The sequence below is a fragment of the Bufo bufo genome, chromosome 3 (assembly GCF_905171765.1).
Source record: "Bufo bufo chromosome 3, aBufBuf1.1, whole genome shotgun sequence".
In the NCBI taxonomy this organism is placed as follows: Eukaryota; Metazoa; Chordata; class Amphibia; order Anura; family Bufonidae; genus Bufo; species Bufo bufo.
The window spans coordinates 43,209,717-43,224,927 of record NC_053391.1 but is presented as its reverse complement, the minus strand read 5'-3'; the positions used below and the strand labels follow the sequence as shown (position 1 = coordinate 43,224,927).

The following is a 15,211-nucleotide window of genomic DNA, read 5'->3' as shown; positions in this document are numbered from 1 at the left end:
TTGTCAGCAAGAGGCATCTCAAGCTACTCAGCGTTTCTAGACATGAGGCTAAGATAATAAGACTGAGAGTAGGGGTGAATGGGGATACACATGGGGGGCTTTGTTATTAAGCAGCTGTTGTGTGGATGCTCTGTGTAAATGGCTGATGGTTTTGTGTTTTCCAGGACTGCGTGGGTGCAGAAAATTAAAGCTGCGTCCGAGTTGTACATAGAAACAGAGAAGAAGAAGAGAGAGAAGGCGTATTTAGGTAATACTGCTGCGGATATCACTAGTCCCTTTAACTCTCACAAATTGACATTGAATGAATCTCAGCTGCCACTGGGGGGACAATCTGCATGGCACAAGCCATATACAGCTTCATACAGGTCTGCCCTCTAGTGGTGGCAACAGGTTGCTGAGAAATGGAGCCACATAGAATTATCGAGTATTTTATGAAAGTGCTCCTCATGTTCACACTTGTGATCTTATAAATTCGGACACTAGATGCGGGAGACACATTTCTTTTTTTTTTTTACTTTATACACAGTACGTTCTCAAAGAGCAACAGGAATCGGCAGACTGATGGTGAATATTGTTGAAGGCATCGAGCTGAAACCCTGCAGATCACATGGTGAGTGCACAACGTTCTTCTCCGGAGCAAGGAATTAAGGGTTTGTGTCTCTGTCAGCGCTTGATATGTATCACTGGATAATACAAGTGGGCATATTGTCTCTCCTCCAAAAGGTAGAAAACTGTCTCTCTAGTGCCCCCTATAGGTACCTAAACAATACACATGGTCATTTTGTTCCCTAACCACACTACATGGTCATTTTGGTCCCTAGCCATTCCACAGGATCTTTTTAGCACTTCACAGGTTCACATTAGTCCCTAACCACTTCACAGGGTACTTAAGTATTCCACATAGTCATTTCGGTCCTTAACCCCTTTCCACATTGTCATTTTGATCCCTAATCCCACTCTACTTGGTTATTTTGGTCCCTAACCCCAGTCCACGTGGTCATTTTGGTACCTAAGCACTCCACATGGTTATTTTGGTCGTCACTAACCCCAGTCCATGGGGTCATTTTGGTCCCTATCCCCACTCCACATGGTCATTTTGGTCCCTAATCCCACTCCACATGGTCATTTTGGTCCCGAATCCCACTCCACTTGGTCAGTTTAGTCCCGAATCCTACTCCACTTGGTCATTTTGGTCCCTAATCCCACTCCACATGGTCATTTTGGTCCCTATCCCCACTCCACTTGGTCATTTTTGGTCCCTATTCCCACTCCACATAGTCATTTGGTCCCTAATCCTAGTCCACATGTTCAGTTTGGTCCTCAACCACTCTACATGGTTATTTTGGTCCCGAATCCCACTCCACGTGGTCATTTTGGTCCCTATCCCTACTGTATTTGGTCATTTTAGTCCCGAATCCCACGCCACTTGGTCATTTTAGTCCCGAATCCCACTCCACTTGGTCATTTTGGTCATCCCTAACCCCAGTCCACGTGGTCATTTTGGTCATCCCTATCCCCACTCCACAGGGTCATTTTGGTCCCTATCCCCACTCCACATGGTCATTTTGGTCCCTAATCCCACTCCACATGGTCATTTTGGTCCCTAACCCCACTCCACATGGTCATTTGGTCCCGAATCCCACTCCACTTGGTTATTTTGGTCCCTATCCCCACTTCACATGGTCATTTTGGTCCCTAATCCCACTCCACATGGTCATTTTGGTCCCGAATCCCACTCCACTTGGTTATTTTAGTCCCGAATCCCACGCCACTTTGTCATTTTAGTCCCGAATCCTACTCCACTTGGTCATTTTGGTCCCTAATCCCACTCCACTTGGTCATTTTAGTCCCTAATCCCACTCCACATGGTCATTTTGGTCCCTATTCCCACTCCATATGGTCATTTGGTCCCTAATCCTAGTCCACATGTTCAGTTTGGTCCTCAACCACTCTACATGGTTATTTTGGTCCCGAATCCCACTCCACGTGGTCATTTTGGTCCCTATCCTTACTGTATTTGGTCATTTTAGTCCCGAATCCCACGCCACTTGGTCATTTTAGTCCCGAATCCTACTCCACTTGGTCATTTTGGTCCCTATCCCCACTCCACTTGGTCATTTTGACCCCTATCCCACTCCACATGGTCAGTTGGTCCTAAATACCACTCCACATGGTCATTTTGGTCCCTATCCCCACCCCACTTCGTAATTTTTAGTCCCTATTCCCACTCCACATGGTCATTTGGTCCCTAATCCTAGTCCACATGTTCAGTTTGGTCCTCAACCACTCTACATGGTTATTTTGGTCCAGAATCCCACTCCACGTGGTCATTTTGGTCCCTATCCCCACTCCACTTGGTCATTTTGGCCCCTATCCCACTCCACATGGTCAGTTGGTCCTAATTACCACTCCACATGGTCATTTTGGTCCCTATCCCCACTCCACTTGGTAATTTTTAGTCCCTATTCCCACTCCATATGGTCATTTGGTCCCTAATCCTAGTCCACATGTTCAGTTTGGTCCTCAACCACTCTACATGGTTATTTTGGTCCCGAATCCCACTCCACGTGGTCATTTTGGTCCCTATCCTTACTGTATTTGGTCATTTTAGTCCCGAATCCCACGCCACTTGGTCATTTTAGTCCCGAATCCTACTCCACTTGGTCATTTTGGTCCCTATCCCCACTCCACTTGGTCATTTTGACCCCTATCCCACTCCACATGGTCAGTTGGTCCTAAATACCACTCCACATGGTCATTTTGGTCCCTATCCCCACTCCACTTCGTAATTTTTAGTCCCTATTCCCACTCCACATGGTCATTTGGTCCCTAATCCTAGTCCACATGTTCAGTTTGGTCCTCAACCACTCTACATGGTTATTTTGGTCCAGAATCCCACTCCACGTGGTCATTTTGGTCCCTATCCCTACTCTACTTGGTCATTTTGGTCAATAATCCCACTCCACATGGATATTTTGGTCCCTATTCCCACTCCACATTGTTATTTTGGTCCTTAGCCACTCTACATCGTCATTTTGGTCCCTAAGCCCACTCAAGATGGTCATTTTGGTTTAAAAACAATCCATTATAAGCCTTAAAACACGACAATGGATATAACCCAAGCCAGAGTCATTTCCAAAACGAAGAGGCACCAATCTAATTTGCATATCATCCCTTACATAAAATATAAAGCATGTTACAGATGACCCAAGAAAATGAGTGGAGGTGGCACCGTCTTAAATTTAAAGGGAACCTCCTGACGCATCTGACAACCATACAGGTGTTAGTACTTGGTGGTTCGAAGACAAAACACGCACTGTATTCTAGTGTGCGGAAGAGAGCCCAACACGATAACTGGATCATTTAGAGAAAATGGCAACCTCGATTTTACTGTATTATCCACAAGGCACGCTAACACATGGTTAGAGTTATAGTACCGCTAACTATGTTGACTGTTGTCCGCCATGTCTGAACTGAGCCTGATACTGCCTTGCCATTGACAGCGTGAGCCATGTATTCTTATCATACCGCACAGGGAAGAGTAATCCGTACTGTGAGATCACGATGGGCTCCCAGTGTCACATCACGAAGACCATACAGGACACTCTGAACCCCAAGTGGAACTCCAACTGCCAGTTCTTCATCAAGGACCTGGAGCAGGACGTCCTCTGCATCACTGTGTTCGAAAGAGATCAGTTTTCTCCAGACGGTTAGTACCATGAGGTCGCATCTATGAGGACTCACCCGATGCTTACCACAACCATAGCACTTCTGTTACCATGCTGCTATCAGCTGCACCCCTTCCCCTCTCCATCTAGGCCTATGACCACTGCAGAGGGGGAGTTCGGTTTTAGAATACTGGGTTGGCAGGGTCTTAGACATCGAAATGGATTTCTTAGCTGGGCCATACATTATTTTATTTTGTGCTTCCTGACTATATCTTTAGAATTATTTAGAGAAGCTGTTGCTGTACGGAAACCATCAGCAGGCAGGTTACATTTGTCTCCTTATGTGATTGATATATGAATGTGTAATACTTGCATTGCCTGTTGCAGAGGGTATTCGGAAATATTCAGACTTTTTGCTGCAAGATCTGTACATGCTACCTGTGGATTATATTTTACCTCTTGCATTGCATAATGTATTCAACATAACATAGAGACAAATAAGAATAATGGATCCATCAGCAGCAGCTTGTTGACGGTTTCCAAGCAGATTTCTTTTTCTATTATGGAAGCGAAAGACGGTGCCAAATGTTACATTTGTCAGTTTTAACCTCTCATGGAACATATACAAGTTCCTTGCAGTTTTCAAGATCTCTGCTTGCTGTCATTCAGTAGGAACCTTCCCGTTTTAGTATCAAGGGATAAACATTTGCCCTGGTTATTTGATGAAAACAGGTGCAGGGCAAGTGTCTTTAACCCCTTCACAACGCCAGAGGGGGAGTGAGAGGTGTTTGGAGCGGGGTCATCCTTGGATCCTGCTCCATTCGGGCAATCAATGAGATGGGATATGACTACAAACCTAGTCATTTAACCTTGGGTTATATAGCGACTGAGGCATCTGAGCAGTCAGATAAGGGGGTTCCCTCTACTCTCTGAAATCTTGGGTCTCCAATCACTTTCTATGACAGCCTGGTGCATTGTGAAGACTCCCAGGCCTGTCCTATTAAGCTGCCTGCTAAGCTGTGCCTGAGGCACAGCCTGTGAAAATCTCATAGACCGCAATAGTATTCTATTGCTGTCTGTAGTACAAACGATCAGAAGATTGCATGTACAAATCTCCTAAGGGAACTAAAAAGTACAGTTAGAAAAATGTTTAAAAAATATTCAAAAACATATGATATATAAATAATAATATTTCTAGATTACCGTATTTATCGCTTTATAAGATGGACTTTTTTCCCCCCAAAAGTGGGTGGAAAGTGGCCGTGCGTCTTGTAAAGCGAATAGAGCAGTATTACATGGCCAGCACATCGCAGGCTGTGCTGTGCTGCATAGGCATAGCGGCCTGCGATGTGCCAGTGACATGTAAACAGGGGCGCTATCAGTGTATGCAGCAGCCCCTAGCAGTGCTGTTTTGCTAAACTAGCTGTAATCGCTTCTCTGCAGTACTCACTATGCACGCAGCGGGCAGGCCGGCAGCGCACGTCACTCACTCGTCAATCTCCGGCCCGCCCACTTCATTAATAACTGGGGCCCAATGTAATGGGGTCAGATACCCCCATAACAGAGTCATCCACAGATCCTCCAATAAGTGTCCTCCACAGATCCCCCTGTAACACTGTCCTCCACAGATCCCCCTATAAGTTTAGGGGACACTTCTAGGGGGGTCTGTAGGGGACACTTCTAGGGGGATCTGTAGGGGACACTTCTAGGGGGATCTGTAGGGGACACTTCTAGGGGGATCTGTGGAGGACAGTGTTATAGGGGGATCTGTGGAGGACACTTATAGGGGGATCTGTGGAGGACACTTATAGGGGGATCTGTGGAGGACAGTGTTACAGGGGGATCTTTGGAGGACAGTGTTACTGGGGGATCTGTGGAGGACACTTATAGGGGGATCTATGGAGGACAGTGTTATAGGGGGATCTATGGAGGACAGTGTTATAGGGGGATCTATGGAGGACAGTGTTATAGGGGGATCTGTGGAGGACAGTGTTATAGGGGTATCTGTGGAGGACAGTGTTACTGGGGGATCTGTGGAGGAAACTTATTGGAGGATCTGTGGATGACTCTGTTATGGGGGTATCTGACCCCATTACATTGGGCCCCAGTTATTAATGAAGTGGGCGGGCCGGAGATTGACGAGTGAGTGACATGCGCTACCGGTCCCCTACAGACCCCCCTAGAAGTGTCCCCTACAGACCCCCTAGAAGTGTCTCCTACAGACCCCCCTAGAGGTGTCCCCTACAGACCCCCCTAGAGGTGTCTCCTACAGACCCCCCTAGAGGTGTCCCCTACAGACCCCCCTAGAGGTGTCCCCTACAGACCCCCCTAGAGGTGTCCCCTACAGACCCCCCTAGAGGTGTCCCCTACAGACCCCCCTAGAGGTGTCCCCTACAGACCCCCCTAGAGGTGTCCCCTACAGACCCCCCTAGAGGTGTCCCCTACAGACCCCCCTAGAGGTGTCCCCTACAGACCCCCCTAGAGGTGTCCCCTACAGACCCCCCTAGAGGTGTCCCCTACAGACCCCCCTAGAAGTGTCCCCTACAGACCCCCCTAGAAGTGTCCCCCACAGACCCCCCTAGAAGTGTCCTCCACAGATCCCCCCATAACAGTGCGCCATCCACAGACCTTCCATTAGTTCAAAACTCACCAAAAGCACACCATTTGGTTCACAATATTTTCTTTTCTTAATTTCCTCCACAAAAACCTAAGTGCGTCTTATCATCAGGTGCGTCTTATAAATTGAAAAATATTGTATGTACCCCAAAATGGGACCAATAAAATATCTCGCACAACAAAAAACAAGCTGCCACACAGCTCAGTAGAGGAAAACATAAAAAAGTTATTGGTGTCAGAATATGGCAGGGCAAAGAAATGTTTAATTTTTTCAGTTTTTTTTTATTTAAGTAGCAAAACAAAATAAAAACTGTACAAATTTGGTATCGCCGTAATCGTACAGACCCACAGAATAAGCTCGACATGTCACTTTTAGCACATAGTGAACACCATAAAAAACAAAACCTGAAAAACCATGGCAGAAATGTATATATTTTTTGAATTTATATCACACGACAAATAATTTTTTCCTGTTTTTTAGTACAAGATTTAGTAAATTAAGTGGTGCCAATAAAAAATACATCTTGTCCCGCAAAAAATACAGAAAAGTAAAAAAAATTCAATTATGGGTCTTTGAAGGCGGAGAGGAAAAAATGCAAAAATGAAAGTTGGTGCAGTTATGATCCGCGCACTTGTGTGTCCATGACATGAGCAGGGCAGATGTTTATGCCCTGAAAGTTTACTATGAAGGTTTCTATTGAATGACAGCAAGCAGTGATCTTGAAAACCGTGAGAAAGTATATTGGAAAATTGTGTAACTTTTTATTCATAAAAAAAAATAATTGTAAATTGTAATACGGATTTTCTGCCGTTTCAGATTTTCTGGGAAGAACAGAAATCCGAGTTGCGGACATCAAGAAAGACCAAGGCTCCAAAGGCCCCGTCACTAAATGTCTGCTGTTACACGAGGTCCCCACAGGGGAGATAGTCGTCCGGCTGGACTTGCAGTTGTTTGATGAAACCTAGGGAGAGGGGGGCGCACAACCTCGGCCTCTCCCGCCAGCCTCTCATGATGGTACATCGTCGCCAATCCCGGATCTAACACCTCCGTTCTCCCATGGCAGGATTTTTAAAATTGGGATGACCATTTTCTAAGAAAATGTCCGTGTTTTATATGTGGGAAGTCATTTTAGATTTTAGGATGTCGTTTCTTTCCTTTCTGAACGACCTTCGCTGTGATGAACACTCCGCCGCGTCGCCGGCTCTGAAAGAACGCTTACATTCCCAAGAGGCTCAAGCCACCCAGAAAGCCCCCCACCAGCAGCTACGGGGGACAGGCTGGGATTAGTAGTTCTACTATGGCTAGGAAATTTGCCTAATTCATTCGAGGATATTTGACCAAATTTCACCCGAGACCAAGCCCCGGTGTGACACATGAGAGATAACGCATCATGTTGCCGCTCGTTCGCGGTTTTCCTATTTTTGGGAGGTTGTAGTAAGTGAGCGGCTAACGTTTTCATGGATGATAGCGCCACCTATCACTAGTTTTATGATTATGTTCATTACACACAGGTCAGTGGCAGGACACAGCTAATATTTTTTTATGCTTTCAAAATTTCGTGATCAGTGGTCAATGTAGGACACGTTGCGATTTAAAGGGGTTCTCCACTATTGCAGAAAACGGGCGCCCTAGTATATGACCTACTTGGAATAGCGTGGTTGCGCCATGCAAGCTGCTACGTACGGTACGATGCATCCTAGGGGCATCCTGTTATTTATTTCAGCCCAATGTCTGGAAGTGGCGGGGGTACAGTTCTCCTTCAGCAGAACCCAATAACCTTTCATCATCCTCTCGACGCCACTGCTAAAAGCAGGCGTCTGATTGGTTGTGGTACGGAACAGGTCCTAAGGCTGACCATGGAAGTAATGATTTGCCTGGATCGGGAAGTGTGTGTGTTAACTAAGTAAAAGCAGAAAAGGCTTTCCGCATCCCAGTGGTGGCACCATGGCCGCCATGATGGTCCAGACTTCATATTTTAATGTTTTTAGAGCACATTGAGAGTTTCCTAATTCACAGCATGTTCTAGGTGGGATGTAGACTCTGCCTGGCATCAAGCTGAAAAGGACTTGGGAGTAGGAATGCGGTCTGTCACCTGTTTTTAGCAAATCAGCGCTGAGGAAAGCAGTCCTAGTGATGCTGATTGTCTGAAAGCAGCGGTCACATCCATTGCTCCTTCCATATGTCCGTTTCAGCCGGATGCTAGACTCAGTATACAGCTTCCCATGCTGTGGGAGCTACAGGATATAGTGGGAGTTTTTTTTTAGAGGCACATATTTGACATATTAGTATACAGCAAGTAATGGCGCTGACGATGTACACGTATGTGGGGGTTTTACTTATGCAGAGATGTATTCTAGTAGCAGTGTGGTGGATTATCTGTGCAGATGGCGCGATCGCCTTACGAAATACCTCCAGTGACCAGTACGTGTGTGCATTCAGCTCTGCTTGCTCACTGTAGCTTAAAGGGGCGTTCTCACCTTATAAATCAAGGGTGTGTCTCTCTAGGATTGGCCGGGCGACAACCAATCCTGAGAGTGATGGAGGATTGCAGCCAGCCCCCACGGAGCCCCTGCACAGCCAGAGAAGGGGGCATAGCAGTAAATCAGCGCTGCGGCTCCTTCATTTTCAGAATCAGTGGGGGTAATACCCCTTTAAACGAGTTGTATGAGATGATAAAGACATGGCAGCTTTCTTCAGGAAACAGCGCCACCCTCACCCATGGATTGTGTGTGGTATTGCAGCTCAGCCATGTTTACGTGAATGGAGTGGAGCCGCAGGACGGGTACGGGGGTAATAGCTGGAAGGGAACAGTGGAGCCGAGGGGGCACTAGAAAACAAGCTTTCTTCCTCAGCTTTTACTTTATTTCATTATGTTTTCCTCTATTTGTTATGTAGCATTTCTTCTTATTACAGTATTTCGAATCTATTCCAGTCACAATATACGATCCATCTGATTTATCTCCTATGTATTGTCTATATCTATCTCATATCTATCTATCTATCTATCTATCTATCTATCTATCTATCTATCTATCTATCTATCTCCTATCTATCTATCTATCTATTATCTATCATCTATCTATCTATCTATCTTCTATCTATCTATCTATCTATCTATCTATCTATCTATCTATCTATCTATCTATCTCCTATCTATCTATCTATCTATCTATCTATCTATCTATCTATCTATCTATCTATCTATCTATCTATCTATCTATCTCTATCATCTATCTATCTATCTCCTATCTATCTATCTATCTATCTATCTATCTATCTATCTATCTATCTATTATCTATCTATCTATCTATCTATCTATTATCTATCTATCTATCTATTATCTATCTATCTATCTATCTCCTAATCTATTATCTATCTATCTCATATCTATCTCCTATCTGTCTATTATCTATCTTCTATCTATCTTCTATCTATCTATCTATCTATCTATCTATCTATCTATCTATCTCATTTTCTATCATCTCAATATTTCTGTTTATTTCTGTATCTCATGTCAGTCTCTTTCTATCTGTCTCATGTTTGTCTAATATCTCTCTTATCTCTATCTTGTGTCTATCTCTGTCTCATGTCTGTCTGTCTCTTTCTCTCGCTCATTTATCTCTCTGTCTTATGTCTAATATCGTTCTGTCTCATATCTCTCTCTATCTCATATCTATCTGAGGTCACTTTCATACAGTCAGTGATTTCCATCAGAGATTCTGAGCCAGAACCAAAAGTGGAGCTTATACAGAAATGAGGTATAAGGCCCCATTCACACAACCATATTTTTGCTCCGCATCCGTATTTTATGCAGATCTGTGTTTTGCGGACCACAAAATATATATGGTTGTGTGAATGCACCCTAAGGTCTCACGGATGGGTCTGCAATCCGCGGAGCAGAAGCACTATAGAGCGCTTCCGTGGGATTCTGTCCATGCTTCAGATACATGTTCTTTTTTTTTTTTTTTTGCGGTGCGGACAGAATATTTGAGATCGTGATCTTATTTAAGTGGATGGGTCTGCTTCCGCAAACGGTGGCCACATGGCTGGTGCCCGTGCATTGCGGTCCGCACAGTGTGCATGAAGCCCTTAGGGAAAGATCTGCACCTGTTCTCTGTTTTTGACCCGCACCCAGTTCTGGCTCACATTCACTGATGGAAATCACTGATCAAACACTGATGTGTGAACGTGACCTCTGTTTCTCATGTTTGTCTGTCTAATATCTATCTCTCTATCTTGTGTGTCTGTCTCTTTCTATGTCGTGTCTGTCTACCTCATATCTGTGTCTATCTCTTTTTGTCTGGTGTTTGTCTGATATCTATCTCATATGTATGTTGTGGATCTGTTTCTCTCGTATCTAATACCTTTGTATCTCTTATCTGTCTTGTGTTTGTCTATATCATGTTTGTCTCTCTTTCTATAGGTGGATTTACACGATGCGAATATTGGGACGATAATCGGGAATGAACGTTCCTACGAAACGCTCGTTTCCGATAATCTGCCCGTCTAAAGGTGCCCACAGATCACCCGATGAACGAGCGAAACGTTTGTTCATCGGATGAAATGATCGGAGGTGCGGACACCTCAATCATCGTTCCCGGGCAGCAGATCGTGCACAGGAATGATTATGTATGGGAAAGAGCGATCCCTCGTCCTCATACTGTGGAGGAGATCGCAGCCTGTAAATGCAGGACTTCGCCTCCACTGAACGAGCAGCCGACTGTCGGGAAGGAACGCTTCCTTCCTGACAATCAGCTTCTCCTCGACGCGTGTAAATGCGCCTTATCTCACATCTATCGAAGGGCTCATGAACACGAACGTGTGCCGGCCAGGCCCGTATGGCTGCCCGCAAACAGCGGTTCCGCAATATACGGGCCCTGGCCGTTTGTGCACCGCATCACGGATGCGGACCTATTTTTTTCCAGTGCGGTGCAGACGGATCACGGACCCATTCAAGTTGAATGGATCTGCATTAGTCTGCGTGTGCATGAGCCCTAATATATATCTCAGCAAAGCGTCCATGTTCTTTCCACTCCGAAATATCCTGCATTGATCGTATTGTTTTATATGGATATCATATATTTTTCTTGAAACCATATCTGCCTCATTCATGGCGTGGAGGCGGCCATTATAGACACCTCAGACAAGGGACACATTTATCGAATACCGCGGTGGAGACCGGATCTGATGGCCGTACATTTATGTCTGTCAAAATGATGTTGAATGGCCTATTGTAAAATGTGAAACATTTAGACACTGACTGACGTGGCATTGCTGGTCTTCATGATTTGCCTCCATGATAAACTAGCTCCGCCTTCAAAATGGCTGCCAGAGCAGTGTGACGGAGACATACGATTAGGAGAAATAGCGCCACTCTTGTGCATGTGTTTGGTATTGCAGCTCATCCGCATTCAAATAAGACTGCACTACCGGACACAGCCTATGGACAAGGGTGGCGCTGTTTTTTTGGGGGAAAAAATTATAATTTTATACAAGCAGGAAGGAGCGTCTTTTGTGGCGAGGACCCTTGGTAGCCACGATGGCCTGTTTCCAGGTGAGACTACTGAATACCGCCACAGTGTGTGACGTGTAACTATGGTACGTGTGTTGTAATATGGTACGTATGCCGCTACGGCAAATCCCGCGTGTAGGCCTCTAGGCAATACCATATTCTTGTGAATAATTGTCCAGAATGGACACCGACCATTGCACAAATCCAGTGCTTTGCAGCCTGTGGCTCCACAGCGGTTGTCTGATTACTACTACAACTCCCAGCAGATCCTGGCACCTGCACATTTTATGTCGGGAGTTGTAGTCTGTCAACATGTGTAGGGCCGCAGGCTGCAAACCACTGCACAAAACGTGAAAAACAGATGGATATATATATGGAGAGGGGTGCGGGGGGCATCCTACAGACCACTGTAATATAAATGTATTTTGAAACATTATAGGAAAGTTTCAGAGACATCAGAGTTTACATTTCATACCTGAAGATTTTAGACTTTATTTATTAGGCACAGTGTTTTTGTTTTGTTTCGTTTTTTTCACTTGTCAGGAAATTTTTGTTTTCCCTCCTGTCACACATTAGGGGAATGATTTCGAGCATGTATTTGTTGCCAACTTCAGTCCTACACTGGAGATGAGCGAATTTCATGTTATGAAATTCGTTCACGCTTCGTTTGGTGGTAAAAACAGAATTGCGTTATGGATTCCGTTACCACGGACCATAACGCAATTCTATGACGGAATGCGTAACGGAATGCCTTTAGAGGCATTCCATTATTCATTCCGTCATAATAGAAGTCTATGGGCTGCATGACGGATCCGTCCGGTTTCCATTATGCAGGGGAGGACTCCGGATCAGGAGAGTCCTCTCCTTCATAACGGAAGTGGGACGGATCCGTTATGCAGACCATAGACTTCTATTATGACGGAATTCCTCTAGAGGCATTCCGTCATAGAACTGCGTTATGGTCCGTGGTAACGGAATCCATAACGCAATTCTGCTTTTACCACCAAACGAAGCGTGAACGAATTAAAAAAATATGAAATTCGCTCATCTCTAACCTATACCTTTAAAAGTATTTCGTTTCAATGTAAAAGTTACAGTTCTGCTGTCTTGGCTGATATTTTTTACGTGTAAAATGCATCAGGCGTCCCGCGTGGCCATGTTGTTGGGGGTCATGTATCATGAGACTGTTAGTGGTTGCAGCACAGTTTTAATCCCATGCAGTTACAGCTGGGGGAAGGGGGGCTATTCCTATGTCCATATTACTCGTGGGTCATGGCCCCACCACGGGTGTAACGGACCCCCACGATGCTGTGAGTTCGGGTCAGCTAAGAAGCTGCAGCCGGACCATGACCCACAAGTAACAGACGTATAATCCATTTGTGTGAGCTGCCCCTTAGTAGTTTATCTCCTCCAAGAGCAAAAGGATCAGGCATGTTCTAATTTAAAGGGGTTGTCCAGGTCCATCAATATCTGATCGGTGGGGGTCTGACTCCTAGCACCCCGACTGATCGGCTGTTTGAAGAGGCTCTGGTGCTCCGGTGAGCTCTGCAGCCTCTTCTAGGCCAGTGACATTCAAGTGAATGGTCCTGGGCTGCAATACCAAGCACAGCCACTTTACAATGGAGGCGCTACCGCTTACTTATAGCTTACCAAGCACAGAGCCACAGCCTCTTCAAATAGATGATCGGTGGGGGTGCTGGGTATCAGACCCCCCTACTGATCAGATACGGACGACCTATCCTGTCCATATCAAAGTTCCAGACAACCCCTTTAACACACTAGACCCAGCGATCCACCGACATACAGATGGCTGATGGTTAGCCATTTTGGCTGAGCCTGACATTTATCTAATTTACATGGCCACCCTAAGAGCTATTGGGGGGAAATTGGTCACCTGTAACAAGTAAGATGAGATTAGTTTGTATGGGGGAACCACAGTTTTTTGCACTTTTTTTATTACCCCGTCCTCTAGTTTTTTTTGTGAGTTGGTAAACCATCCATCTGACAACCATGCCATGTGGACATCATTAGGAAAATGCCAAGTCAGCTGCACTGCAACTTGTAGGCCTCTGCCCGTCTCGTAGACATATCAGGACTTTTTATCGCCTCTTCTGTGGTGTATGAATTTCATGTTGTTTTCGTGGGGGATAAAAGTTTAATAAAACTATTAGTGAAGTAATTAAGAGCTTGCGTTTCTCTTTATTGTGCTGCACACTGAGTGGTTCATCTCGTTATGGCCACTGACACCTTGTAATAAATAAGATAAGCCTTTAATAGTCCCACCGTGGGGAAATTCACATTGTAAGGCTACTTTCACACTAGCGTTCGGGTGTCCGCTCGTGCGCTCCGTTTGAAGGGGCTCACGAGCAGCCCCGAACGCATCCGTCTGGCCCTAATGCATTCTCAGTGGAGGCGGATCCACTGAGAATGCATCCGCCTGCCTTGCAGCGTTCGGGTGTCCGCCTGGCCGTGCGGAGGCGAGCGGATCCGTCCAGACTTTCAATGTAAGTCAATGGGGACGGATCCGCTTGAAGATGACACAATATGGCTACTTTCACACTTGCGTTCGGAGCGGGTCCGTCTGATGTTTCATCAGACGGATCCGCTCCGATAATGCAGACGTTAGCATCCGTTCAGAACGGATCCGTCTGCATTATAACTTAGAAAATTTTCTAAGTGTGAAAGTAGCCTGAGCGGATCCGTTCAGACTTTACATTGAAAGTCAATGGGGAACGGATCCGCTTGAAGATTGAGCCATATGGTGTCATCTTCAAGCGGATCCGTCCCCATTGACTTACATTGTAAGTCTGGACGGATCCGCTCGCCTCCGCACGGCCAGGCGGACACCCGAACGCTGCAAGCAGCGTTCAGGTGTCCGCTCACTGAGCGGAGCGGAGGCTGAGCGCTGGCAGACGGATGCATTCTCAGTGGATCCGCCTCCACTGAGAATGCATTAGGGCCAGACGGATGCGTTCGGGGCCGCTTGTGAGCCCCTTCAAACGGTGCGCACGAGCGGACACCCGAACGCTAGTGTGAAAGTAGCCTATGGCTCAATCTTCAAGCGGATCCGTTCCCCATTGACTTCCATTATAAGTCTGGACGGATCCGCTCGCCTCCGCACAGCCAGGCGGACACCCGAACGCTGCAAGCAGCGTTCAGGTGTCCGCCTGCTGAGCGGAGGCTGAACGCTGGCAGGCGGATGCATTCTCAGTGGATCCGCCTCCACTGAGAATGCATTGGGGCCAGACGGATGCGTTCGGGGCCGCTCGTGAGCCCCTTCAAACGGAGCGCACGAGCGGACACCCGAACGCTAGTGTGAAAGTAGCCTATGGCTCAATCTTCAAGCGGATCCGTTCCCCATTGACTTTGAATGTAAAGTCTGAACGGATCCGCTCAGACAACTTTCACACTTA

The 15,211-nt window shown here is 46.0% G+C and overlaps 1 protein-coding gene across 4 annotated transcripts in view; it reads left to right on the top strand.

Annotated features, from left to right (window-relative positions):
- Positions 1 to 9,314, top strand: part of ITSN1 (intersectin 1) — a 163,377-nt gene extending 154,063 nt beyond the window's left edge. For 3 of the 4 annotated variants that reach the window (XM_040423145.1, XM_040423144.1, XM_040423142.1), the window contains 5 exons: positions 165 to 247; positions 527 to 610; positions 3,536 to 3,709; positions 7,102 to 7,884; positions 7,918 to 9,314. In XM_040423145.1, the coding sequence (XP_040279079.1) occupies positions 165 to 247; positions 527 to 610; positions 3,536 to 3,709; positions 7,102 to 7,250 (490 nt within the window). In that variant the 3' untranslated portion in view covers positions 7,251 to 7,884; positions 7,918 to 9,314. Of the gene's footprint in view, positions 1 to 164; positions 248 to 526; positions 611 to 3,535; positions 3,710 to 7,101 lie in introns of all 4 variants that reach the window. The other variant, XM_040423143.1, reaches the window with a different exon arrangement.
- The last annotated feature ends 5,897 nt before the right edge of the window (positions 9,315 to 15,211 follow it).